This window comes from Astatotilapia calliptera, chromosome 11 (assembly GCF_964374335.1).
Source record: "Astatotilapia calliptera chromosome 11, fAstCal68.1, whole genome shotgun sequence".
Lineage (NCBI taxonomy): Eukaryota > Metazoa > Chordata > Actinopteri > Cichliformes > Cichlidae > Astatotilapia > Astatotilapia calliptera.
In genome coordinates this window covers 28,353,645-28,381,598 of record NC_137432.1, presented here as the reverse complement: position 1 = coordinate 28,381,598, position 27,954 = coordinate 28,353,645, and the positions used below count along the sequence as shown (strand labels likewise).

Genomic DNA, 27,954 nt, shown 5'->3' with positions numbered 1-27,954 from the left:
AGTAGTAGGACAAAAGTAGCCGGCAAGCTGCATCCCTCTCTGCCGCAGAGGTTTATCAACAGTCAGAGGAAACACAAAAAGTTGCACAGTTGCGGGCGACACGTCGGAGGAGCGATCTGCGAACTGATCCCAGTCCTGATCTGAGCGAGTGCCTGCAGAGGAGGAGGCGGGTTACCACTTTGAAGTTCCAAAGGTGCCTCCAGACTTCAGAGACCCCTGGTAGGATTCAACTTTCTTTTAAAAAAAATATAGAGAGAGATAGAGACTTTTCCTCTCCTTATTATCACGGTATTCCTTTTTACTAAACAATGAATTTACCTTTCAAGCAGGAAATTACTTCGCAAAAGATGGATCATGGCAAAATAAAGTAACTTATACATACTGATTCTTGGTGAGGTATTCAGCTGAAAATACATTTCACAAAGAATCTCGAGTTTAAAGAACTTAAAGTGTTGTAATTACTAGTTGTGTCATTACTATTTTATATTCAGTAAATGGATAATAAATAACAGCCTATGATTGTGTCTCGTGGCAAAAGTTTACTCTTTGTGAAATGTATTTTCAGCTGAATAGTGATCAGCTTACTGAAATACTGATTATTATTAGTTGTCTTTCATGTGGTTGTACTGGTAGCACTGCACTTAGCTGCACAGTATGAGCTTCATGTATAATTTAACATCTTAAGATCACATTTACTCTGTACTATTCATGTTGGGAATTGCAAGAAAAGAGCAGGCTTGGGCTTGACATTATGACAAGTATTAATCCTTCACACCTTAGTCAAACACAGGGCCCGTGGATAAGCCTGCAAAGTAAAACCCAGAGACATTTCAGGGGGTCTGGATCTTTTCTGTCTGTCTATGTGTTTTTCTCCTTTCTTTTCTCCTTTGCTTTTCCTTATTATTGTAAAACAGTATATGCAAACATGCAAATGAGGCATAAAACAAACAATGGAGAAACAGAGTGTGTTAGTTTGTGTGACCCACTGAACTGTGTCGAGGAAGGATTAAGGAGGAACTTTTGTGCCACTGAAGCTCCTGGCTGAGCAACGTGTGAAGGCCTCACGGAGCAAAGTCCCTCGGGCTTAACTTGTCATTTCTCCAGCAGAACAAAGTGGGGTATGGCAGTGTGCGTCTGGGATGGGTGTGTCTGTACTGCAGCTTTGAGGTTTGTGTTGGGCGTGTATCGTGACATCATAATGCATAGTAGCAGTGTCATCCTTGTGGTGATTGTTTGGTGTTTCATCTGTTGTGTCATGCGGGTGCAGTGGGCATGCGGTGAGAGTAACGTGTTCACAATGGGATAAAGTTTAATCCAAGGATTGAAGATGGAAATGGTGTTTATTTTTATTTCTACAGCGTAAGCAGATTACAGACACAAAGTATTGTGTTTTTTCTCGGGTATAGTTGGAAGGGCTTTCAGGGACATAACGACTGCTGTTGTGCTGACACTACATGTGATGCCAAGTTACAGACTGAAGATGCAAATTCAGTTTTTCCATTGTGTTAGGAGGGTTTTTATTACATTGCAGTGCCTGTAACAGATCATTAACATACAAAGATTTGGTCAAGTTAAATTCTAACCATGCTTTGAATCACTAGGGATCTCAGAAACACAGAAACTGTTATGCAGCACTGACATACGATATTGTCACCATATAAAGTTGATATGGCACTTACAGTTGCATATTTGCATATCCAGCAGATAAGGAACAACACAGGCTTTTGTTTAGAGCTCTGAAGCTGGCCAAACAGTGAGCATAGCTGTGATATTGACTTTCCTTTCTTAGTTTTGTTCTCTCAACTAGTTCCTGTTTGTTAGCTTTGTCTGTCTGGAACTCAGCATGTAGTTTACAGTCACACTTTCCAGCTTTAGCTGGGAATAGGGTTTAATGAGAGCAGAGATACGCAGTGAGCACAATAAAGTTAGGATGAGGACACGAGAAATGAGAAAATAATGAGGCAAAAATGCTGATACTCTTTGCAAATGAAGGAACCTGTGGATCTGGGTGATGTCTTTGTGATGAGCGAATGCTTATGCATAGTCTCTTGATCCATTGTTAAAATTAAATTATTATTAGATTTAAAGTAAGGGCTTGACTCCTGAAACCCAGTGGTTCCTTAAAAACATATGTCTTTGTGGAGCAGCTGAGGCCTAGGAGCCAGAGGCAGTCCTCTACTAATTAGAAGGTCACTGGTTCAATCCCTGACTACTGTAATCTGTATGCTGAAGTATCCTTGGGCAAGTTTTTGAGCCCTGAGTTTACCTCAGTGCATTCATTGGTGTGTGAGTGTTGCTCATGATGGTTAGGCAAGGTGCTTATACATAAAGTAACGTGATGAAGGCTTGTAGTAGAAAGTGCTTTGAGTCCCCATTTAATGCAGAAAAATGCTAAATGAATTATTAAATAAGGTGTGTTTTAATGCAAAGACAACAACTGTTTAAATCAACATTAGATCCAGCACCCTTGTTTTCTTTGTGTCACTACAGAATTGAAGGGATGTGCTCTTTTTGAACTCTCGTTGTGCTTTCACCATTGACAGGTTATGTTTATTATTTTTACACAAATGCTTTGCCACAGTGACAAGCAGAAGTAATACCCTAGCAACCAAAAGACAGTCATTCTGTCCCATTTAGCATCTGGGGAGCTTGCCTTGACAGAGCCCACGGGCTGTATAATGTATTTGTTTGCTTTTTTCCCTCTTCCTCTCTCCCTCTCTGTTTCATTGACCATGGTCACATTCTTCAGAGGTCTCAGTGTTTTCTAAAGGTTTCTCCCTGCATGGTGGTTGGACCATGGCCAGCTCTAAACTGTAGTGGGACTGCAGCTAAATGACTTGAATTGGCTGTAGCTAGTTTTATGTGTTGGCACCATTTGAAATAAGGCCAAGGATAATGATGGAGGAACTGGTGGTCAAGTGCTTGCAGGTGGTTTGAGAGCAGAATATAGATTTGTAAAGAAGTGGTTCTCCCCTGACATTTCGCATTGTATTTTTCCTGTCCCTCGGTGGTATGTGTCAGAGTTTTATTTTGATTACTGCTTCAGCTTCTTTCAAAGTTAAGGCGTGTGTGTCTTTTAAAAAGATAGCGGTGTCTTCCTAATCCTCACTTGCATGCCCCCACGCTTTGGTTCTTGTTGTGTCTTGTTTTTCTTTTCAGTTAAAAATCTGAAAATTTGATTATCCCAGTACAGATATGAGACTGCATAACTTGTTTCCAGAATTGTAATGTCTGTGTTACATGTGAGACCATATAAGGCAAAATGTAGTCCTTTCTGCTTCATATACATACATATATATATATATTTTTTTTCTTTTTTTTCTTGAATGTGTCTCCTCCACCGTTACTCACTTCCCTCTTCATTAGGATATGGGGGCGCGTGGCTGGCAGCATGAGTGTGTCTGCATTCCGTGAAAGGGGGGAAATGACCTCAGGTTTCCTGTGTGGGGAAGGCCCAGGTGCTGTGCTGTTATTGTGAGGGTCGCAAGACTTCCTCCATGGACGCTTTGTTGGTAAACGTCTGAAACATGATCCCTTGAGCCAGGGCCCCTGTGGGAGGTAGTGCCCCCCTCGCCCCACCACCACCTCACAATTCATTCATTTTGCCTAACACGTGTAACTGCTCTTATTTCTCACTGCCACAGTGTTCAGTCCATATGAGATTTTATGTAAGGAGAACTCAAACTTCATATAGACTGCAAAGGCGTGTTAAAGGTAACTGACTCTGCGCTAATGGGGTAATTATGCTCCTTTAGGAGTGTAATTACGGGTCTGTACCTAGCACTTACAATACAGTACCTGCTATCCTTAAAGGAAATACTGTTTTCAGAAGAAATACCAAATTGTGAGGATGGAATAATAGGTAACTTATAACTACACACCTGCGAGTTTAATACAAGCTAATTATATGGCATGAAAGAGTACATCACTCCGCCTTTCACCTTATCCATTCAAGTTTTCCACACGTGTCCTATAAATTTATTACACATTGAATTTATGGAAATCATTCATAGCTTATCAGTGTTTCCTTTGCAGCCTCTCACATGAAACAGATGTTGTTTGGGTGCAGAAATCCTGTCGATTCAATGCTTCGTCATCACATTCAGTTGTGCGCTGAAGAAATGTGTTAGTCACTCATGACTCTTTCTCTGCGCCCTCACCTAAAGGGAAGAGAGTAGGGTCATGTGCCAACAGATGTACGGGACCTGATAAAAGGAATGTCATGTAAAACCTACGGCCGTTACAAAGCCTTCCATCATCTGTGTAACCTGACTTGTTCCTGAGAGCAGGATCCCAGAAAAAAACTTTCGTTAGTTTCTTGGAACTCATTCAAGTCCGCTATGTGTTGACTGAAACTTTGCCAAAAGGTGTGAAGATCTTTGAATTGCATAATGTAATTGGTTGCTTAAAAAGTTGGCACCCATAAATGATGCTGTCCTGGGAAAGTAGTAGATTTTGACAAAGAGGAAGAATAGTTGCAAGTCCCATCAAGAAAAGGGAGAAGGGAGGACTCAGAAGAAAGCTCAAATTCAAAGTCTGTGGACAAATTGCAGGGCTTTTATATAACTGGTAATAAGATGTGTGTTATAAATTCATATAACTAATGGTTATGTTGGGCTGTGGCTAAATCATAGGATAACCTATGGTTAATGGAAGTACTTGAGGAGAGGAATGTTGAGTGAGGAGAATTTCTTCAAGATCCAAGGTAATAAGATGTTATTCCATCCTCATATGTCTGCTAGGGAAGATGAAAAAATAAAGAACCAGTGCTTACACTTCAGATTGTAACACCACACTTTTTGCATGTGGAATAACAGAGAGAGATTCTTCTGGATAATATAATGAGGGACTCACTGAGTTGAAATGATCATGACTTCTGTCACAAGTAGATGACTCTCAAGTTGGTGTGTCTGTTACTTATAGATCCCTGATCCTGATCCTACCTGCTAAAATGCTTTGTAGGTTACTACATGTACATTAATCTAACAGCAATCATCAACTGTATCATCCTTTCCATTGGATGGTCTTGTACATTGGCTTAATTAGGTAATAATTTGAGAGCATGTGGCAAACAGTCCTTAACCACGCAGTGATGCACAGCAGGCAACAAACACAGCAACAGTGCCTGCAGCTTAAAATGCCACCTTTCAAAACACTGCAACCCCCAGAAAGAATGGGCTGTTAGCAAAGAATTTCTTCTAAACAACATACTAGCAGACCTCTGTTCTCATAACAGATGTCTTGGAAAGGTAATTAAAGCTTGGCTCTGTATACCTGCACTGTTTGTTCCACCACAGCACTACTGTATCTCACCTTTACCCCATGCTGCAGTAGTTGTGTCTTTATTTGGCTGTAACTTCAGTTTGCCGCAATGCCAACTGCGCTGGTGTTGATTGCTTCCCAAATACTTTATAGGGTCGGCTCTCACATCTGCACAGAATGAGCCCAGACTGTGACATCACAACAGAGGAAGTGCCGTCAATCGAGTTTGGGTGTGAAGCAAGCTGTTTAGCATGTGCACATTTTTATTTGACTGCTCACAAATGTTTGCTGTGTTGCACAACTGTCTCCAAGGAATGAACCCCAGGGAGTTTACACGATGTCCTGTGTGAAAAGCTGGTACATGTTCAGAAGTGAATTATCTTGTCTCTGATAAATACAACTCTGTTTATTTGGAGTGAAGCTGTAAGAGAGCACGTTCCCCCTTGCTTAACATAAACACTGTAAAAATGCCTGCTCTGCATGATGAAACTAGCAAATGATGAAGAATGTGATTCTTTAGCCAGAATATCTTGCTCCATCTTCGTAGTTCTTTTTTGCCTTTTGCGCGCACGTATCGCAGGCACACATGCATACTTTTCTACCATCTCACTATAATCTTTACGGGTCTGTGGCAGAGACAATAGTCTCTACAGAGAAAACAAGCTGAGACAAGCCAGACTCGCTGCATACACAGAGGTGTGGATTTATGTCAGTCAATAAATTGTGCTGTATATGACAGTTGTGCCCTTTTCAAAATACACAGAGGAGAACGCGTTCACTACTGCTTGGGTAGCATTTGGCACTAATTGTAAACCTGTCAAAGTTACATAGAATAGGTGTTCGAAGAGGGCAGGATATTTTTTGGCCTCCCTTGCTTCCCTGTCTTCTCTCACCTTTACTGGATACTGACTGGCCCTCATTCAGTGCCTTGGAGGAGCCATAAATGGCAGAAAGTGGCCGTTGTCTGGCTATAAAAGGACGTTAGCTTCTCTGTGAGAAGACGACGGTGATGTACGACTAAAACGACTAACAGAGAACTGGGAAGGGATTTTGTGGCTTCTTTGGTTGAAGTGAAAAGCGAGAATGAAAGGGTGAGATGGCTAGGAGAGGTGAGCGCACGCATTTATCAAAGGACTGTTACAGAAAGGTGTAATCAAAGGCAAATGTACATCCCTACTGTTTATAGTACACTCTGTGCACCACCTCTCTGTCTTAGAGAAATTTCTATTAATTTGCAATAATTTCAACAACTATTTACTTTTATTTCAAAAATGCAAACAAGCAAAAGAACACATTGTGCATCCAGCGATGCGTCTGGCATCATCTCTCCACTATGAAACTCCTTAAAAGTGATGCAGTGTAATCTTAACAATGAAATACTGCCGTGTTTGAAAGTGTGTTCACAACCAGCCAATCACATTCAGCTCAGGATGTTTTTAGTACTTTCAGCACAGCTCCTAATGATTCAAACTTTTCCAGCACCCCAGAATTATGTAGGCGTTGTTTTACTTTTGTTTTAGCGTAATCACCTGGCATTGAAAACCATCATTGGCTCTGTAGCAATTCCAAACCTTTTTACCAAGGACAGAAAGTCCACGCATGCAACACTGAGCATGGAGCCTTTCACTGTTTTTGAATATGAAGGGTAACTATATATTTGCTGAAAATTTACAGACAATTTCAGACACTTAAACTTAAATATTGCGTAAGTTTACATGCATTTCATATATAATTTTTGATTATTTGTTTATTATTACTTATCGGATATATGTTGGGCTGTGATGCAATTATTCTTGGATATAGTTGTCTGCACAGTTCAAAAAATTATATTAAAAAAAAATCTAAAGCCAAGATGTCGTCATATGATGACTATGTCTCTGCCACAGCTGGAAAAACATAAAAGGGCACACAAAATAGGCCTTTTTGCAGAACATGTGGTACATCAATACACATATGGCTAAATGAATTTGAAAAATAGTACCTTGGAGTGCTTTTGCAGCAATTCAGTTTCATTTGATGGGGAAAAATTATAAATGTCTGGACCTCATTGTTGCAGCCTCAATGAAGTGTATTTTTGTGTCTTTGGAAATGTCTTCTTTTTGTTCCCTTCTTGCAGCTAACCGTATAGTGTCTATGTTGTCTTATCCGAGCATTATAAGAGTCACTGTGTAGTTTTCTGCCCTTATGCGTAGAAATAAAGCTGTCTTTGTGATGTTGTAGAAATTATGTGACAGATACAGACCCCCCATTACAACTAGCAGCTTGATGTATTGTGTATGGCCTGGGCAGCGAGTCAAACCACCTACAGAGATGGTTTTTGACCGCATTAGTGGCAGCACAGTACAAATATAACATTTCTCCAACACAATGCAACATCCGGGTTTTAAAAAAAGTTTTTTAAAAGTTAGGATGCTGATGTGCAATAATTTGCAAATCATTTAAACCCCATATTTAACTGAAAATAGAATATAGGCAAGTCAGATTTTGAAGGTGAGATATTCTACTGTGTGTTTAAAATTATATTTGATAATAACTACCAGCAACACATTTGAACATAAAGATTCTACATAAATGGATATAAGCTTTTCTGACGCTTTGCTCACATATGATGCACAAGAAATAATTTGGTTTTATTTATATAAAGCCATTACACCACAACAATTGTCTCAAGGCATCTTTATATAGTAAAGTAAAGATGCTAGAAGGTAACGTTAAGGTCTCGCCTTCTTCCATCCTGCTAAACGCCCCTCAGAACGAGACAGTCTTCCATATTCATACTATATTCTCCAGTCTTTTCAGAAGCCTGGCAAAAAACACTAAGTTGTTTTCCTACTTGTCCTAAGGTCCACCATACGTTTGCAATTCTGTCAGTACTTTAATGGACCTAAACATTCAGCTTCAAACAGAACCACATCCAGTGTTGGCAATGGAAATTAGATCAATGGGTAAAATGCAGGCCAGACGGTGAGCAAAGCAAAGCAGAGGGCCAATGACACAAGCGCCATGACTTCACTGTGGAAGTATTCAACCCCCCTTAAAAAACCCCATCCCTCATCGCATCGCACACTTTCTCAACACTGGTGAGTGGAAACTGTTTAAGGTTTAATGATTGCTGAAGAAAAAAGAAGGAAAAAGTGTCCTATAGTATGAGAAGACTTGCATGATCAAGCTCATTTGAGACACTGCGTGTTTCTTGAGAAGGTCAGGCATTGGATTATCTCAGTGTCTCTGCACAGCACTTTGTGCCATGTAGCTTTTAACCTTTATCTACTGCTAGTCTAATAGTGAAGGTGGATCCATGTATCCTGATAATTTACACTTAGCATGACTTACATTTACACTTTACTTGATCGATGAAGAGGCTGTGAAACCAGGATGCTATCCTTGTGGCTTTAGCTAAGTCCTCAACTTGTGTCTGTTTTGTGTTCAGCACAGTTCCCAAATCATTCTTCTATATAGGAAAGAGAAGCAGGACAAAAGCTGAATAAGGTCAGACAAGAGTCGGGTAGGAGCTCTGGTTAATAGATTGAAAGAGATAGACAGGTCTTCTTTGGAAGCAACATAATTCAGCAATGCTATCAGTGTTTACCAAAGCACCTGTTTTCACATCTCGCCTCTCCATTTAACAACTGCAGCTGGGTCTTTGCATTTTATCACCGATAATGAATTAGGTGGGGAAGATGAATGGTGTTTTGCATGGCTGCATGATAAAGAGATCCCAGTGTGTGACACTCTAAGATAAGGACCTGACGGATTGCAGCTCTCTTTCGGCAAAGTCAAGAAACAAGCTTGGATTTCTGAACTTGCGGCTCATCTCGGGGACTTAAAACAATCTCAGATAAATCTACTGGGATGTATTGTGTATCACAGGGACTGCTGTTTTTTGATACTAGTGCTAATCACTTTTAGGTGACTATACGCTTACATCTACTACTATCACTCCACCTCTCCCTGGTTTTTCTGCAATGTTTTTTTTTTTTTACTCCTACGGCTTTGCCTAGGTCACTACACAAATAAATGAATGCACTTGTGCGATTGTGGCCTTGTGAGTGGATGCAAGAGCTCAAAACATAAATGATCAGAACTAGTAAGGGACAAAAGACATATAGTCTGAAGCTTTGTTCGATGGCGGCAGAGAAAAGGGGAAATCGGTAGGTGTAAGAGCAACTGAGGGACGTGGGGAGGTAAGGGTGGATGCATGTCAGTGTGATTTATGGACACCTTTTGAAGTGAGCTCATTGCAGCCACAGAGCCTACCTGCTGCATTTCAGAACCGAGACATTCTCCTAGCAGTCAGGCGAGGGGGATGTCTGACCTCTAGGTCACTAACCTCCACTAGTGCACCGCTCACATATACACATCCTGGTTTTGTAGCCAATCATCATGTGTTTTGTTGGGTTTTTTTTTCCAGAAAGCATACATGCACTGCCAAGACATCAGGTAGTCACATGACTTGGCCCAGAGTAACCTATTTAAAGGTTAAAGCAAACAGGGAGACTGACAAAGAGGAAAAAGAGGCGGCTGATCTCCGGATCCTAAAAAGTGGGTCACAGGAGATATGTTCCTACACAGTCCTTTCTTCTTTTTTTTGCATCAGTATGCAGAAATATAAATGGAAATTTATACAATCTCAAGTTGAGTCTGAATGGAAACTGATTTTTATCGTCCCTTGCACTTTAAATCTCACTCTACGGTAGTCTCACCAACAATGACATCATTGTTTGACTAAGTAAGGCTTCCATCTTCCGAACTGCTGGTGAGGGTTCGAGTGTAAGGGGGCGCCTGATCATCAGCCTGGTGTGAATTCATCAACTACTCATCATGTTTAGATTGTTGTTACCAAGATCTTCCCACTGTGTTTGAAACTCATTTCCTTAATGCATCAGACTGCTTGACCCTATCAGCTTCATTTATGTGAGCAGAAAAGCTGGAGATCATAAATATGAGAGATAATTACACCCAACAGGAAGTCCCCACAAAGAAAGTTAAACAAACGGTGTGTGTGTGTGTATGCAGCTGCTCATTGCACTCTTCGTGCCACTTATTGCCCCCTGTTTTGGTTGCAGTGTTTATTTTTTGTTTGATCTCTCTACACTCTACCCTCAGCTTTGTGTGCACTTGCATTAGGTGTGTGTAAAAACGTCCACAATTTGCTGCAGGTGTATCTGTGACTTTGCCCTTCCGCGGGACTGTTTCACTGTGTTTAGACATAATACATCTGTTTTTCATTGTGACTGTGTGTTTGCAAAATGTATGTGAACATCTCTCTGAGAAGTCCCAGAGATGTCTGTGTTTGGGGTAACAGGAAGAAGCAGTGTGTGTGTGCATACTGTCTTGGACTTCTCATTGTTATCCACCGCATACGGGTGAAAGCGGTCATCGGCCAGTAGGAAATGAACCTGGGTATGTTTCTCAGACTGATTAGCAGAGTAAAGGAAGTGGACATCACATCTTTTTTTTTTCTTTTTTTATGACCAGGGAACATGACGCTTGCGTTACAGGCTTCGCTCTTGAAATAGTGAGGAAGTCCAGAGTCGCCTTTTCAGGATGGCATAACACATCAGTTTTCACATTGCACCAGCATTCCTAATAAAACGTTGGGTAGTGCCCTCAGGCAGAAGTGAGCAGGATGAAATGAGAGCTAAACGTCACTGCCAAGAGGTTTATGGTGCTAGGGAATGAGGGCACTGTTTACTTGTTGCCATGGAAATGTGTCTGAGAAGGGAAAGAATGGCAACATGTACTGGAAATGACTTCTAAGCTAATCATCCCAGCCAGTTCACAATTGGCATGTTACCCTTATTTTCTTATCCAGTGAATTGCTTTTTTGTTGTTGTTGTTGTTGTTGTTTAAATAAACCTGTCTTTTCAGGGTAACAGTGTCAAAGGGGGAGAGAGGTGAGTGTTCTGGTCTGCTGCGGTTATGAAGGACAGTTTGTGCAGCTGTTGTCAGGAACGTAGATTTCTCTCACCCCTTATAATGCATAAAACTCATAAAATCCCTGGCGCTCAGTGAATGAAAACATCCACCTGCTTATTACAAAATGCTGAATATTCATGTCTGGGGATATTTGGATGAATGTCTAAACAGAGAAATAATAAAAAGCTCCCTTGCCTTGATATTAACCTCAGGGTCAGGTGCCATCACTGCAGCCACGAGCCGCAAGTCTAAATGAGTTAAAAATAATTGCTTGCACTTGTGAGTGTATACTCAACAGTTGTGTGTGGCATGCTCAGATTGCTGAGTGTGCGGGCTGTGAAACTCTAGCCTGATTCCTTGATGTCCTGGCTAGTTATGCTGACTAAGCAACATTAGGAGACCACCTGGGAATGACCAAGAGTCTGAAGGAGCCATTTTGTGTCTTTTGGTTCTTTAGTTAGCCTCAGGGCTGGTTTCCCAGCCATGAAGTAAGTATAGTCCTAGACTACAAACTTTTATCAATGGAGATGTTCATGGATTTATTTGCTTTTTGCTCTGTTTTGCGTTGTTTTTTTTAGTCTGGGACTAGGCTTAATCCTCGTCTGGGAAACTGCCTATAAATTTCAGTGCCCCCCTGTGACTAATAGCCACAAAATCAGTGTCTAAGGAGCAGAGGTCTGAACATGTTTAAGTTTCCCACCTCTGTGGCCATGCTTATCCAGTATACTTTAAGTTTAGACATAAAATACAAGTGCATAGTTAATTAATTGTGTTTAGCAGGTATGTGAAACATTGGTGACTCACATTATAGGCAGGATTAAGTGGATTTGTGCATGTGTGTGAGTTACCCCCAAACATTACAGTTGTTTTTACAAACTTTGTTACTACAAAGTGTCAGTTGCCTGAACCCACTTATTGAATCAATCACTCTTTTGGCAAAACCATAAGCATTTTTTACCTGTTTAGACACATCTTGTCAACACATTGTCATTGTGATGCACCTGTGTTGCATAATGGTGAGCACAGGTGACAAAAGTCAAACACAAGTAAAGCTCAAGTGTCACTGGTTGAACACAACAATTCAAAATTTATCACACTTGTGGCTAATGATGTGAGGGTACATATAAGTCAGAGCACTGGTTTGTGAGGCACTACAATGGATAGACATCCAAAAAAAGGAGTTTGTGTGAGAGGAGGTTGAGCAGGTCGAGGTGGTCAGCGAGGACAAAGAACAGTACGGTAATTTCAGATGAAATCAGAGCTACTGTGATTGATCATGTCCTTGTCCATGGTATGACAATGAAGGAGGTCGGACTAAGGGTACAACCAAAAATCAGTAGATTCCACCATACTCCCCTTTCCTGAACCCCATTGAAGAATTCTTCTCCTCATGGCGGTGGAGGGTATATGAACGCCAACCTTACACCAGGATAAATTTCCTGCAAGCCATGGAACTGGCCTGTGGTGACATGGGTGTGGAGGCATGTCAAGCCTGGATACGGCATGCCAGGGGTTTTCCCCCCCATTGCCTGGCCAGAGTAAATGTGGCCTGTGATGTAGATGAAGTCCTGTGGCCTGACCCAGTACGGAGAAATGATGCTGTGGCGGAGTAATGCACTTCTTTTCTTTGTACTTCATTTTTAATATTTGTGTGCTTTATTTCTACGTACAAGTGCTACATGTAAATGCACAGGATTTCTAGAAATGCCCAGGTATTTTGGTTTGCAACATGCATTTAGCCTAAATAAACATTTATTTCTACCACTTCATGTCCTGAGCATTGTGTTTTCCTTTTTTCTATGTAGTGTTTAGTGACTACTCAGTAGAGTATTTAATTTAGATTGACTTGAGGCATGATTTGATGGCATAGTTCAGTTTTGAGCACAGATTGAACTGTTTTGGGGTGAAAGTTTGGTTTTGAAGAAGAGTCAGAGGTTTTGTGAATGTAGCTTGAAAATTGGGTTTTGTGTTCACAGTTTGGGGAAAAGGAGAGTAGCTTCCCAGGAATGAGTCTTAACAATCGAGAAAAACTGTAAGACTTGATTTTAGGTTTGATGTTAGAATGACATAACAGTTTGACTGGGCAGTGTCCTCTCAGAGACGCAAGTACAAATGCATGTGTGTTTGTATGTTAACTAATGACAGATTCAGTCACTGTGCTACATTACAATGCATCAATCTGTGGCCCTTTCAGACAGGTCTCTAAAGGAACTCTAAAAATGACTGCTCCTCTTGTTTTCACTCAGAGTGAAAACAGCCATTCCTAACAAGGTCAAAAGTTGTATAACACAGATTTAAGTACAACAATAAAGACATAGCCATAGCAAATAGAAAAGAAAAGGAGAAATGTCCATGACTCCATCACAAGTTATTTTTATTATATCACAAAGCATGGAAAACAAAGTCAAAGCATTTCCAAACCACTGTGTAATTAGATTTAATTTCCCAAAATGCCTTAAACAGGTTATTCTGCCCTCACTGATACACTGGATACAGTTATGCAGATAGATAAACTCCTCGACAACTGACAGGTGTATCGTCCCTTTTATTGACGCTGCCTTCAATTATCAACGGAGTGAAACTACAAACAGAAGAAATAAGCAATATTCAGTCTATATATTCACACGATAATGCAAATCAGTTGGCTAAACTAGCTAACATTGGAAAGAAAGTAAATCTGAATACAGTACACCTTTAACCATAAAAGTGCATAAATAATAGCCAATATAGTTGCATTAACTCTTGTTCAACTTAAATACTCACAAGCGATGCTTTCTGTAAAACAACGAAGAGGATGGATGCAGATGTTTATCTGAACAACATGCTGAGTCAGTCTTTTCTCAAAGTGTGCTGCATTACTAACTCTACAGCTAATAACAAACAAATCTTGGCATGAAAGAACTGTAGCGACTCTTGCTGGTGGGAAGAAGAACTACACCAGCACACAGGTCAAAAGTGCCTGCCTCAAATACAAAGTAGGACCTGTGTAAAACAAGGGGGGGAAAGGACTTTGTGCAATTTATTAAGGTTAAAACTCACAAAAACCCATGCATGGAGTATGATACTCTTAACTTTATGAAGGGATTAATGGGGAAAAGTTCAGAAATGTTGTGCAATTGGTTTAGTTAGCAGGTCATTACTGAATCTGACTGTTCATGAAACAAAGGCACAAAGAGACAGACAAAAATATATATCGTTTGTTTTGCCATTGAAGATATTGTATCAAAAGGGCTCCCCCCTCCCCCTCTGGAGCATGGTCTCGTGAAAACATCCTCTCCTGGGGCTTGCAAACCAGTAAATGAATCACCCAGCTTGGAAGTGGAAGTACCCTGACCTCACTAAGCATACTTCTGTCCTTAGATCTGAATGGAGACTAGGGTGGCCACACTGAATACATGAGTAAAGAAGGGCTGTTAAAAATGGGAATACATTTATTCAAATGTTATGCACAGCATTACAAAGCAGGTGACTGAAAAGGTTCTCCACTAAACTGTGAAGGATTCAGATTTCAAAGGGATTCCCTATCCTGTGGATCATAGGGTTGGGGATGACGGGGAGGATGTGAAGATAGCAGTACAGTGACTTTCCATGCTTGTGCACAAATCTGCCATGGGGAACTTTGGAGAAACAGGTTCTTGGTTTTAAACTCTGTGTTTCTTTAAAGAGAGACACGGTCGTGGTAAATCCTCTCTGAAAGCTATATAGAAGGCTTAGAACAACTCTGTTCATTTTAACTATTCAAAGCAGGAGTAAGACTTTGAGAAAACTGAATTTTTGTCTTGAGATCTTTCAGCACCTTTATTGGCTTCCCTTTGTTGTTTGCCTTTGTTTTCTGCAGGAATCAACTTTTTGAATCGTTTGTTGTGAATTGGCTGTTTATCACACATTCTTTTCAGCGCCATTGTTTCTGAATTCCTTACTTTCCTCTCCTCACTCCACACTGTTTTCCACCTTTAAATATATTCAAAGATTAACTACAGAGCAGACTGTCAAGTTTTAGTTTTTTTTACCTTTCTTGCCAGCTTTTACATTTTTTTTGTCTTTGTCCTCGCTCCCATTCTAGTTTTCCCCATGCCATCTAAATACCAGCACAGAGAAATAAAAAAAAGTAAAAACGCCGCTTTTCCTGCATTCTCAAGGCATTGATTCTCCAAAACCTCCACTGGCACACAGGAGTTAACTGCATAGTTCCTCCAATGCAAACCAGATGTGAGGCACTAATGTATGGCAGCATTTTTTTTTTCTTCAAAGGAAGACAAATGTAGGCCAAAAATGTAGCCTTTTGACCATCTGCACACAGTGGTACAAAAATACATTCAGATTCAGTTCACTTCCAAGCTTTCCCTCATGGTGGTTGGGACAGCACTGTATGATTTAAAGTAATTGTAATGTTATTGTTTGGCGTTGGTGGAGTATTGTGGAACACTCGGATTGAGATTGGCTTCTGGAAACGGAGCGGTGACGTGTGACAATTGCATTTTCAGCTGGGTTCTTCTTCACGGAGTTTTGTGATCCATGCACACATGGAGGCCCTCTAGCTAACACGTCCTCAACTCTCAGTTGGGCCAAGTGACTGTCAGACTGTGAAAAATTTATGTTTTAAGTATAGCTAAATTAAGTGCAGTATGTGCTGGGCTTTTGTTTATCTTTTGTACACACATAAATCATTGTGTCAGATCCTTTTAATGAAGGACTCCAGAAGGTTTGAGATACAGTTCTTTCAAGCCAGCTGATATTCACTTGTAGCTTTTCCCTAATACTGCTGTGTGCACAACACAACAGACTGAAGGCTAATATTAAAAGACATTAAGTCATTTCCCACACTGGTCATTAAAAGCTGCCAAGAATGGACAAATTACAAAGGCCATGGTGACATTTGCTGTTGCAGGTACTCATTTTCTTCCTTTATGTTTATGATGTTGGCTTTAACTTGAGCCTTCTGTCGCCTCCCACTCCACACCAGGCGGTGTTTAAATGCTCAGAGGCAATAACAGGTTAGCCTTCCAGTGTCTGGTCCTGCACCCTGTACTCTGTTGTCAAGTCTGACCCATGCTTCCACAGAAGAGCAGTCTCAGGTGACCTCACACCAGACCATAGCTACGTCTCTCTGCCCTGCCACATCTTTCTCAACCATGTTGTTGAAAGAAACTCAGCAGAAGAAAGTGTCTCTGTGTACCTTTATATTCAGATGCTCCTCTAATGTACTGAGAATGTGGGTGGCCCAAGATTTCCTCTAATGAAAGACGGAGAGTGCAAAAATGACAACAGATCTAGTGGAGCCACTGGTTATCTACCAATAGCATCTTAACAGTGGCTTGGTGCCGACCCCATCAAATAAACTCTGATGACTGCAGAGTTTATTGCAGAGATTGCAGTTTGGATTTCTTGCTAAGAGTCTGCATAACAGCTACACTAAACAGCGGCATATTTGACTAAACTGTCAGTTCATTGTGGTGGATTTTTTTGCTACTTTTAAGTAAGCAAAGTTGTTGCTTAACACTAGAATTAAAGTGTTTTTTTGTATTTCCAAAACCAGCACTTATATGCTTGTTTAAATAAGCACATCTGTCTTTGAATAGAGCTGCAGCATTATCTCTCATTCATGAGCAATTTCCTTCTCTTCCTGTGATAAGACTCAGTGTGTCCTTTTGATTGCTGGACTTTATTTATCTGATCTAGTGAAAGCCAACAGGAACAGCGCACCAAACAACTGACTAATTTAGCAAATACATAGCAAAGTCCAACCCTGTTTTTGTTTTATTACAACCTAAATATTTCTGACCACTTTCAATGATCCTCACAAAAACAGCCATACTGATGGGATTTCGTTTGTTGAGTGACTTGTGGATTTGGAACATTTTCCCAGAAGGTCTAGTTGCGAGTCACTTGAAAAGAAAACAGAATGCAGTTCTTGTGACATTGTGTCATAAACCTAAGCTCTGAACCATTAAAAGAAATCTTCATTGTGCAATTCATACTTTGACTGCATTAGTCACCATAATGAAATTCTTCCTTGGTTTTGAGGAACTGGAATGAATGAACTCATCTCCATCAGGCTCTTTTCATATAGCCACTGGATGGAGACACAATTGTTTTCACAAGTGTTTTTCTTGCTAATGTGCTTTATTTTTCATATGCTCAAGTAGGCTCTAAAACGATATACTGAAATTTCTCCTATCTCAAAGCCAGAAAAGGCTTACTGTGTTTGGAAGATGTCCAGGCAGCAGACAGGACACAATGTGATCATATGTGTTTATCCAAATGCAGCTGTTTCACTTTTTCTCTAATTTATTGTAAGACTTTTGTAAGACAACATGCATTTTGCTTTTTATCTCACACTCTTTGCTCATTATCTGTTTTTGGGCTTCATTTCTACTTCATCACTGTCTCTGGAACCTTTATAGATGGTGTACTACTTGAAGGTGACCCGCACAAAACACACTCCAACTAGTTTGTGAGTCTTTTTACTGCCGAAAGATTCAGTCAGTTAAAGTGATTGAGTGGCTTTTGTTGCTACTACTTTTTCAAAGTAAATCAGGCTTTACTCTCCACAGTAAAATCCACACATTACAAGTATCCACTTGGATTTAAAAGCACACATGTCACAAAGGACGTATAAACACAGACCTACAATAACAAACAGCAGTTGCTCTTATGCTTAAATGGCTTCTTCTTAACTACTTTATTGCATGCATGCCTCATATTACAATGTAACCACAACTTTTCTGTAATTTCCACCTTAAAATTAAACAGAACAATTTTAAAATATGCTCCTAAAGTGTCACTGCTGTGCCACGGCCGTGATGCTATTTCCTCCAGTTGTCATGCTGGCTTATCTTGGTCCAACCAGTCACACTGCTTCTGCACTGGCACTATTATTAATCTTTGATATGTGACATTTCCCCATTAACTGTTTAATAAAATAGTCATAAAATGTGTTTTTCTCATTCTTGTTGCTGAAAATTGATTCAGTAGTTTCTCTGTTAATGTGGAGTATATGTATATATCTTTACATATATAAATAACTATAGGAGTGTTTATTACAGATCATACACAGCCATCTGCTTTCTGTGGTCAAGATGATCTCTGTCCCCAGTTGGTGTAGCATGATGTCAGGAGATATTTTACAAACATGTTCTCCAGATAAGCTGCAGAGGACAAGGGACAGATTTCGCACATTTGTTCCCAGCAGGCTGTGTGACTGTTCATTTGGAATTAACCAGAGCATATGCAAAGTTTGGGCTGGGGATTAACAGGCCTGCCTGTGGGACTGGACAGGGTGTTTGCTAGCTCTTCAGTGACCAACCATGACTATGTTGCTCAGCAACAGGATACAGTCTGCATGCTCTGGTTGGTCTGTTGCTTTGTGGTGTCTCACAACTGACCCTGAACTTGACCTCCTGATGCCAATCATGGATGGCTGTAATGACTATTAGAATGTGGCCTTGGCATTCTTCTGCTATCTTATAGCCTGATATACGAAAACAAGTCTGAAGGTCTGTTTGTAGCAAGTTTAAACCCAACTATAATTCTATAGTTGCGTTTTGATATGTGGTTGGAGCAAGAGCAATTATTGCAAGTTCATCCTTGGCATAGTATGAATTTGCAATTCATTTTACAGAAATTTATTAGATTTTATCTTTTGGGGTGACTGAGAGTTTGGTTGATAATGGTACTAGAAACTAAGGGCAAAACATTAGAGACCCCTGTGTCTCAAATGTTTTTGAGAGAGTTTTAAGATGACAGTTGACTGTCAGCTCTCAAACAATACCATTTTTAAACTTAACTCGTACAAGTTTATTCTAAATATGACTGTGACATTCCTGCAGAATCAACTTCACCGACCCCGCTGCTGAAACGAATGTTGCTTTGAAAATCTAGAGAATGGTATGCATCGTTGTCTGCGTAAAGTCTCTTTCTGAAGAAGCACTATATTTGAACTTTCGGCAATAATTTTGGGCCTATGTCGATTCAGTGGCGATTTTCCTGAAAAGCCCACACTTTTCCCAGGGGAATGAGTTCAGTCACACTTCTGGTATTTTTGAACATTATTAACCCAGAGTGGGGCTTTTAGTCACTTGGTACTGTACACAAAGGCAATGGAACTCTGCCAGAAAGCTAGTATATACAGTAGTAGATACACAGCCCTCTCCCTGTGAGAACTGACTTTCAGAGTAGAGTTCACTGCGGCTGTCTCACCATCTTCTCTTCTCTTCTCTTCTCTTCTCTTCTCTTCTCTTCTCTTCTCTTCTCTTCTCTTCTCTTCTCTTCTCTTCTCTTCTCTTCTCTTCTCTTCTCTTCTCTTCTCTTCTCTTCTCTTCTCTTTTGATTAGTGGCCAACAATTTCTGCATGCAGTCACGTCTTAAGCCATCACTGCAGGGTCAGTGCACTGACGTCATGCCCCTCTCTGTGAGAGTCTGTGCTGTTAGAACTTCATTTTAGGCTTTGGATTGGTATTTGAAGTAAATCACTTCACTGTAACACTAAAAGTCCTGGGAGTAAAAAAAAACAGCCTTTGTTCTGATTCTTGAAGTATTACATGCAATATATTTGTACTTGGTTCTGGAAAATTTTGCAATTACTTCTAATGTTCATCTGTGCTCCACTGAGTTCTTTGGATACTTAACCCTAAACTAGTTTTTAGACAGGGAAACTAGACAAACCTAAAAAAAAAAAAGGCAGACTGTTTAGTACTCTTTAAGGAATCGAAGTGTAAACATCTCACTTCTCTACTTTAACAACTTCTATATACTTTATTATCATAATGGACAGATCATGTATGAATATGAAACAGGCAATAAATACGTGTGTGATTTGCTGTGGAAATTTAATCTGATATCAGACGTCATAGCACTGACTCTCTGGCTTTGTGAGTCATGCCTCATCCCGTACCTTTGCCTGGAAAGCAGTGCCAGGTATGTTAACGTGACGTGCAGATAATATTAAGGTCGCACTGCTGCTTTTGAGCTTTATACTTTGCTGATCTAATCCTGACGTTGTAGTTATGTGGGCCAATGGCAGCCGTTTCTTAGATGGATGGTGTATCAAATGTACATAAATATAGTGTTAAAACACAACAGAACCACAGCTGCTTATTCTGATCTTTTCGCATAAGCCCCAGAATTTAAGACATTCAGTCATTAAATTAGAGTGACATGGCAGTGTAGTGATGTGCGCCCGTTCATACACATGTCCAAAGCGGCAGAGACGGTTGAAACTTGAGAGGCTGAGACTATTTTTTTCTTTGATGGTGGATCCTGTGTGACTTGGCTTTGTTCTTTTTTTCCCCCTTTGGTACAAAAAATGTCAGTATGTGTACTTACACGCCTCCTTTGGGATTTGTGTGTAATATGCTTGTGTGCATGCAGCCGTGGGTGTTTTTCTAAGGGTGTGGGTGTAAGACAGGCAGCAATGGAGCAGTTTAAAGTTTGATTGATTGTCTTATCAACGATGATTGTTGTTACTGGGTGGTGGGAATGAATAGCCAGCACTAGAGCCTGCCAGAGGGCGGTATAGCTTATCACTGGGCTTTTCTCCAGCCATGTTGTAATGTTTTGGCAACCTGATACTGTTACCATAATGCTCACACAATGTTGTTCTGTCACTTTGTTGTTCACTCAGTCATGATCAAGGGTGCTTTCGTACAACGGAAACCATATTCATAGACAGTTACTGCCTATTATCTATAAGGCACACACTGTAGCTGCATCTTGTCCTGCAAGGAAGCCACTTGCTGAGCAGTTGTGTTCAGACATACACACACAAACACACTTTCAAACGCTTCACCAGATTTCTGTATCTGTTGGTGGTCCATGCTATATACAAAAAAAAAACCTTGCATCATAAATATTTACACGCACGTGGATTTCATGTGATGTGCGCAGATATACTACGTCTTTCTGTCATAATCGCAGCAGAGGTTGTTCAGTTTGGCGTTTTACTCGTTAGCTTACGCTTCATAGAAACAGGAAGGTGTTTTACTCAAAGACAGCAAGTGACAGCTCCCTCTTTTGCCCCCTTCCCTCTGCACCTACCACACACTTTCATCACACAGTAATAAAACGTTAAAAGGCATTTTGAACTGCTCTAACTCCCTCCCTCACTCCTTTCCCTGCGTCTCTTTCCACTTGCTCCCACTTGCGCTGTGTATTTTGTTTGAGCTCAGCTCCATTGCTGGTACAAGCTGAAGTATTTACAGCATAAATATTGGCAGTGAAAGTCTACACTGATGTTCGGCTGCTGTGATGGAAAAGGTGATTGAATCATTCTTGAGCACGCTCCCTCCTTGTTCCCTTCTCTTGTGATTTTATTGTTTGTTCTCACTTTTGCTTTTTAGCATTTTACTTTAGAATCATTGATGACCTGAATGCATCTTTTCTCTATTTTAGGAAATTACGATGACTGACCGATTTGACTGTGACAATTGCAAAGAATCGCTGTATGGCCGCAAGTACATCCAGTCTAATGACAGCCCCTACTGCATCCCCTGCTATGACACCTTGTTCTCGAACACATGTGACGAGTGCAAAGAACTGATTGGCCATGACGCAAGGGTAAGGCATCCATTTCAACGTGACCCAACATGCAATCAGCTATGTGCTCGACAACAAGAGTAACAAGTGAAATATTTTTTTAGATTTGCAGTTGAAAAGCATTCGATAGTTGTTATAAAAAGATAAAAACATGATTGTATATATAGGATTTCCTTATGTAATAAACTACTAATAATGATCTACCTCTTTCCACAGTGTGGACTTTGTATTAACTGTTTAAACAAAGATAAATCACACAAAAGAACTACTCCAATGAGCTTTATGCCATTTTTACAGTGTTTGGACATGGCTTTGAATGGCTAAAACAGAAGTTATGTCATGTTAATGATGCATAATTCATAGTAAACGAGGCGTGATCTATATATTTTGCGTAGCAAGACATTGTAGAGGCTAATTTAACAAGCAATTATGCAGGTAATTTCCACAGAAGTCCATAAATGCCAACTAACTAATTTTGAGATCGTAAAAATGCAGCATTAGGCAATGTCTATTTCTTCCCCACAATCAAGTTAAAATGTAATCCTCCCTCAGTGGAAAACACTAATATGAAGTGGATCAGCTAAAGCCAATATGGTCCATAATGGAGTCAAATAAGTGGAGTTATGACACAGTGCTTGATAGTTTACTTAGCTAAAACATTCCATTCAGTTATCAACACCCTTAAGAGGGGTAAATGAAAAATAAAGCCAGCATTTTCCTGGCTTAAAGCCCTGTATACAATGAATTCACTCCACATGCCTGACCAATAAAATCACAGTCATGCACATGTGCAGCCTACTTGTCACTGCATATACAGACATTTGACCTAGCCCAGGACTAAACTCCTCAATGCTCATGCTATAAACACAAATTATTTTTTAGTATTTTTGTTATCCCCTTAGTTTATATGCCTGGAAATGTCACTTCATTTCTTGGACACATTTGTAAGTGTATGAAATGACTTTCAGTGTCCTTGCCTTTTCTTTGCTCTGCTGCCAGGAACTCTTTTATGAAGACCGGCATTACCATGAGCACTGCTTCCGTTGCTTCCGCTGCGATCGCTCTCTGGCAGATGAACCCTTCACTAGCCAGGATGATGCACTGCTCTGCAATGACTGCTACTGTAATGAATTCTCCTCCAAGTGTGTAGCCTGTGACAAGATTGTCATGCCAGGTATGTGTGGATGCTGCAATGTTTCTGTGCAAAGGGACTTTGAAGATGAAATGTGCATTATAGTCTTTTTTCTAAATTTTGTTTGTAACAGTTTACAGTTTTTATTTTTTGTGTCTGTATGAAGTATGCTTCCAGTGGCATTTAGAAAAGTAAAGTTGTGGGGCATTTTGAAACATGAGCCGAGCCATAAGATGAAATTCAATAAAATAGAAAAACATTGTCATAAAATATGATACCTTACTAACCCCCTCCTCCTTGTCCCTCCTTTTATTTTTATGTATTCCACTTGTTTCAAATTGAAAAGTTAAAATATAGGCACATCATTTTAAAAGAACTGTAAGATGGTAAACTCCAGAAAGCAGGGTCAAATGAAAAGTGTAAAGTCAAAATTATAGAAAAAGGCGAAACAGGATGGATTTAGAAAAAAGGATGACCAATGATAAAGAGGCAAAGACGAGGCTTGAATAGTCTGCTTGTATTGACATGTTTAAACTAGATCCCAATGGCTGACAGACTGGAAGTAAACTGATCATATCAGTAGAGAAAGCTGCAAATTCCAGTCCCCGGTACTATCTTTATCAGCCCTCATAATCTACAAATAATTCAAGGAAGACTTTGGCTTCCCCCAATTACTCCTCTTTTTTATTCAGTATTATGTAAGACAAATTTACAGGGACACTTACTTCATCCTGTTTCATTTTTGTGCGTCCAGTTGCCATCATTTGTCATCAAATAACATAAACACCTGTAAAAAACAGAAGCATACTTATCATTGTGTAATAGCTGAATGATAGCCTTAGTGCTAGCGACTTGAGGAGAAAAGCACAGTTTACACTGAATCAGTATAAAGATTCCACAGAAACTGTTTTGGTTATCAAGATTGTTCTGATAAAAGTACTGAAATTATTCCATTGCCAAAGATCATCAACCAGATGTTGTTGTGCAGTCGCAGACAATGGTCCTCTTCTTCACTTCTGAAAATCATTTAGCGTTTCTGTTGTTGTGGCGACTGAAGTCTTGCATAAGTTCTTTTCTATTTTTCAGACAGACAAAACATACAAGATATGTTCTGCTTCACCTAAAAAAACACCAAAAAGTTTAAGTGATTTAACTTTTACCTAAGCTAACTGATATCATTTTGAGTTTTTGGTCTCTGGCTATAAACTCAGACACCAAATAGTATTTCCAGTAGACGAGCTTGGAGTTTTCAAGCCTGAAGAGCAGTGCATCAGGTCAGGCACACTGGGAAATTTTCCCATAAGATCAGACTGAGAGTGCCCAGTTCTACTGTCTTAAAATGGGATTCATGGTACTGTATTTGTGCTCATTTGCGTGAGTATTCGTTTATCTCTACAGAGATGCGCTGATGCGCAGTCCTCAAAACGACAACAGTGCATGGCTCAGCAAAGATGATGCTGTGTGTAGATCGAATGCTGATGGGCAGGAAAGGGAGCATTCACTGCAAAGGGGAGACAGAAGCATGAAAAAAGAACAAAATAATACCAAAGATCAAAACAGTAGCGTGAAAAAGCCCAGACACTGGCTGCAGTTGTTTTGTTTTGAATGCTTGGTTTCACTTTAACTCTTTGCATGTTATAACATCAATCTTCTCCATGGCTGGCTGAAGGATCAACAGCATCACAAGAACAGCCCACAGACTGGTTCTTCCACACATTTTTGACTCTGCCACCTGGTGACAGTAATCAGTTACAGCATATAGATGACAGTCTGCAAAATTGTGCAAAGGCTCTGCACAGCCATGCCAGTCCTTTGAGACGTCTGAGCAAGGACGTTATGTGCAAATGAACTACAGCACACACAACTGTCCTACAAGGGCACAATCTTCACTCACCTCTCACCCTACTCACCACTTTTAGTTACTTGCAACTTGAAGGGTCGCTGTTTTGACAGGCTGGAGGAAATCCAGTGTGTATCGCAAATCTACGCCTGCGACTAGTCAAAACAGAGCTTCAAGCGAGTGATCAAAACGTAGCAGTGTATGGCTCAAGGACACGACCTTGAATGAAACGTTAACCAAATTGAAATCCTTTTATCCCTGTGCTGTAAGTGAAAGTTTTTGATTGCATCTCACATATATGGGAAATCCATTTATGGAAGTGTACTGTAAACGTGTACTGTAATAAGCAGAGTACACAGTAGTTTTGTGGTGTAAGATCAAGAGGGCCTGTAGAGTCAAGAGACTATTTAAAGAATACTGACTTTAGACTACATGCAGAAAGCATTCTTTAGAAATTCGGCTTTCTGTGCAGAGATTTCGTGCTTTGTTATAAACTTACTGCCTGTTTATAACGTTTTTAAAGCTTATTGCTATTCTTTTGAAATGCTTTCTCTTCTAAAAAAAAAAGAAAGAAAAACAGAATTCTATTTTAGCATGTTCACTTTTATTGTTTTTGTCAAATAGGCATGTCTATCAGTTATTATTATGCTTCTTGAGCCACAGTTATTAATGTCAGTTTCTAATCTGGAAAGATTTTGCTGGGGATTTCAGTGTTTTTGATTAGAGATCACAACAGCACATATACCCTAAGGCGAGGAAACGTTAGCAGTAATGCAAGATGTCAGCCCAACACAAACCACTGCGTCACTGTAGAATAAACCAACCAGTATAATAAAAATCTCAACAGCTGTGGAATACAAGATGGATTGGTTGAGGACACAGAGGGGGAAATGGCATTATCCCTTTTCTTTTAAGGCCTGCCACCAGTTTCCAGTTGTAGGAGAGAAGTATGGGGGCTGTGGTATTATGATGAAAAATAAATCTTAGTGAAACAAAATGGATTTATATGTCTTCATGCAATTCAACTGTTTTATTTCCTATTTTAATAAAACCACAAAAAATACCAAAATGATCGTAACTATCCTATAAAGACGTGTAGATGATGCAAGCTTAGCACTTTTATATTCATTCTTTCCATCATTCATTTTCTGTCTCTTGTTTCCATTCTTCTGTTACTGTAGGCACAAGAAAACTCGAGTATGCAGGTTCGACTTGGCATGAGGGCTGTTTCATCTGTCACAGCTGTTCACAGCCGATTGGCTCAAAGTCCTTCATTCCTGACAAGGATGAGCACTACTGTGTGGCCTGCTACGAGGACAAGTTTGCTCCACGTTGCACACGCTGTAAAAAGGTCAGCAAAGCTGCCACATTGTTATAAAGACTTATTACAGTTTGAGAAACTGGTAAACTGCCACACTTCAAAAAATGAGTTAAAAATTAGTTGTATTAAATCTCTGCAGTAGTGTGACAGATTTCCACATGACCCTTGATCTTTTTTTAAGACTCTGACCAAAGGTGGAGTGACCTATCGTGATGAGCCGTGGCATAAGGAGTGTTTTGTGTGCACCAGCTGTAAGACCCAGCTGGCAGGTCAGCACTTCACCTCCCGGGATGACAGCCCTTACTGCCTCAAGTGCTTTGGAAACCTGTACGCCAAGAAGTGTGAGGCCTGCAGCAAACCCATCACAGGCAAGAATGCATCACGGTGTATACATCACTATCTTGATTTGTGAATATACTTGTAGTGCTACCTTTATACACTACATACATTGAATTTCAGTATGGTATGGAAGACTGCTTGGACCACAGAGGGTAGATACAGAGAATTTATGGCAAAAAATAGTGTTGAATGCATTGAAGACCTGAAACTAATCACTAACTTATGAAGACGTTTAACATTTATTCCCTCAGATATACAAAAAAATACAATTTCAAATATTAAAAAATATATATTTATATAAATTTATATAGTAAATAATAGCGAAAAACATGAACTTTTCTATCATGTAATTTTTTTATCTATTACCTAACTACACTGCTGTAGTATAAATGACCATTGGTCTGGTGATGAAACTTTTGAAAACAGTAAAAAATTCAAAATGTATCCACTCGTCGTTAACATTTCTGAAAGCCTTCCTAACCCTGGGCCATATTGGAGTCTTTGCCTGGCCGATGCTGTCCACCGGGCCTTATGTTTGACACCCCTGTTATAGACAAAAAAAATGTCAGGATAATTTAGTGTCAAAAAACTGATATTTTATTTTCAAGTATCAACTTTCAGCAGTCAATTTGTTTTTCCTTGCTCTTCAGGCTTTGGAGGAGGAAAGTACATCTCATTTGAAGATCGTCAGTGGCATCAGCCGTGTTTCACCTGCTCGCAGTGCTCTGTTTCGCTTGTTGGTGCTGGGTTTTTCCCTGATGGCGACAGAATCTTATGCCGTGACTGCCACACCAGCCTATAGAGCATTCATTTCCTAAAATCCCACCTTTCCCTCAACTTACTCTTTATTATGGCAAGAACCCTGAGTAATTACCAAGACAGGAAACACAGGCTAACACATACTGCCTCAGGTCAATTTCTTTATATAAGACATCAGTTACTCAATGTCCCGTCTATGTCAGATTCTAATCTAAAAGCTGGTGTCCAAAATCCTGTTTTGATGCTGCATTGTTTGCATGAACCCTCACAAAGTTAAAAAAAAATTTTAAATAGATTTTGTTCATGGAGTGCCTTATTATTATAAGTGCGAATTGCTTGTAACTGTGTAAAACATTTTTTTCCATCAATAATGTAACTTCAGGTAGAAATCATACTCTGAAGAAAAGACACCAAACACTGATACAGTATAGTAGATGAAACTTGCAGTCAATATTTTAAAAGTGTAATGGAGTTACTGTTTTAATGCTCTTATAACTGCAGTTTTATGCATTTTGAATGTTTCCTTTCCTCACGTGTCAGTTGCCTTTCTCTATTGTATGTCTTTCTTTGTTCAACTTAACAATTTACTGTATATAATGATCCAGAAAGAGGTGGGACATTTTAAAGAATTAGACATTTTTTTGTAAATGGTAAAATACGAATGAGAGAACATGAAAAGCTGAGCATATGTTTATTATTGTAGTCGGTTCTTATTATTCACTCCAAATTATTTGCACTTTGGGTAAGATATGTACGTGCACATAAAAACATTCACTTTGCCTCCCTGTAGCTGTTAATTGCTGTTATGAGGACAAGGCACAAGAAATACAGAGCATTTTTTGTCTTGTA

At 39.9% G+C, this 27,954-nt stretch overlaps 1 protein-coding gene and 1 long non-coding RNA gene across 2 annotated transcripts; one reads left to right on the top strand and one right to left on the bottom strand.

The window, feature by feature from the left end:
• fhl3a (four and a half LIM domains 3a) lies at positions 1-27,954 on the top strand. The gene is made up of 6 exons (XM_026183947.2): positions 1-219; positions 21,571-21,735; positions 22,714-22,888; positions 25,868-26,037; positions 26,189-26,375; positions 26,997-27,954. The coding sequence occupies exons 2-6, from the start codon at positions 21,580-21,582 to the stop codon at positions 27,146-27,148; spliced, it is 840 nt and encodes a 279-aa protein (XP_026039732.1). The 5' UTR covers positions 1-219; positions 21,571-21,579; the 3' UTR covers positions 27,149-27,954.
• LOC145431831 (uncharacterized) lies at positions 13,539-14,063 on the bottom strand. Its single transcript, XR_013912133.1, has 2 exons — positions 13,945-14,063; positions 13,539-13,762 (listed from the first exon to the last, which is right to left on the bottom strand). It is a non-coding gene; the product is annotated as an uncharacterized LOC145431831 (long non-coding RNA).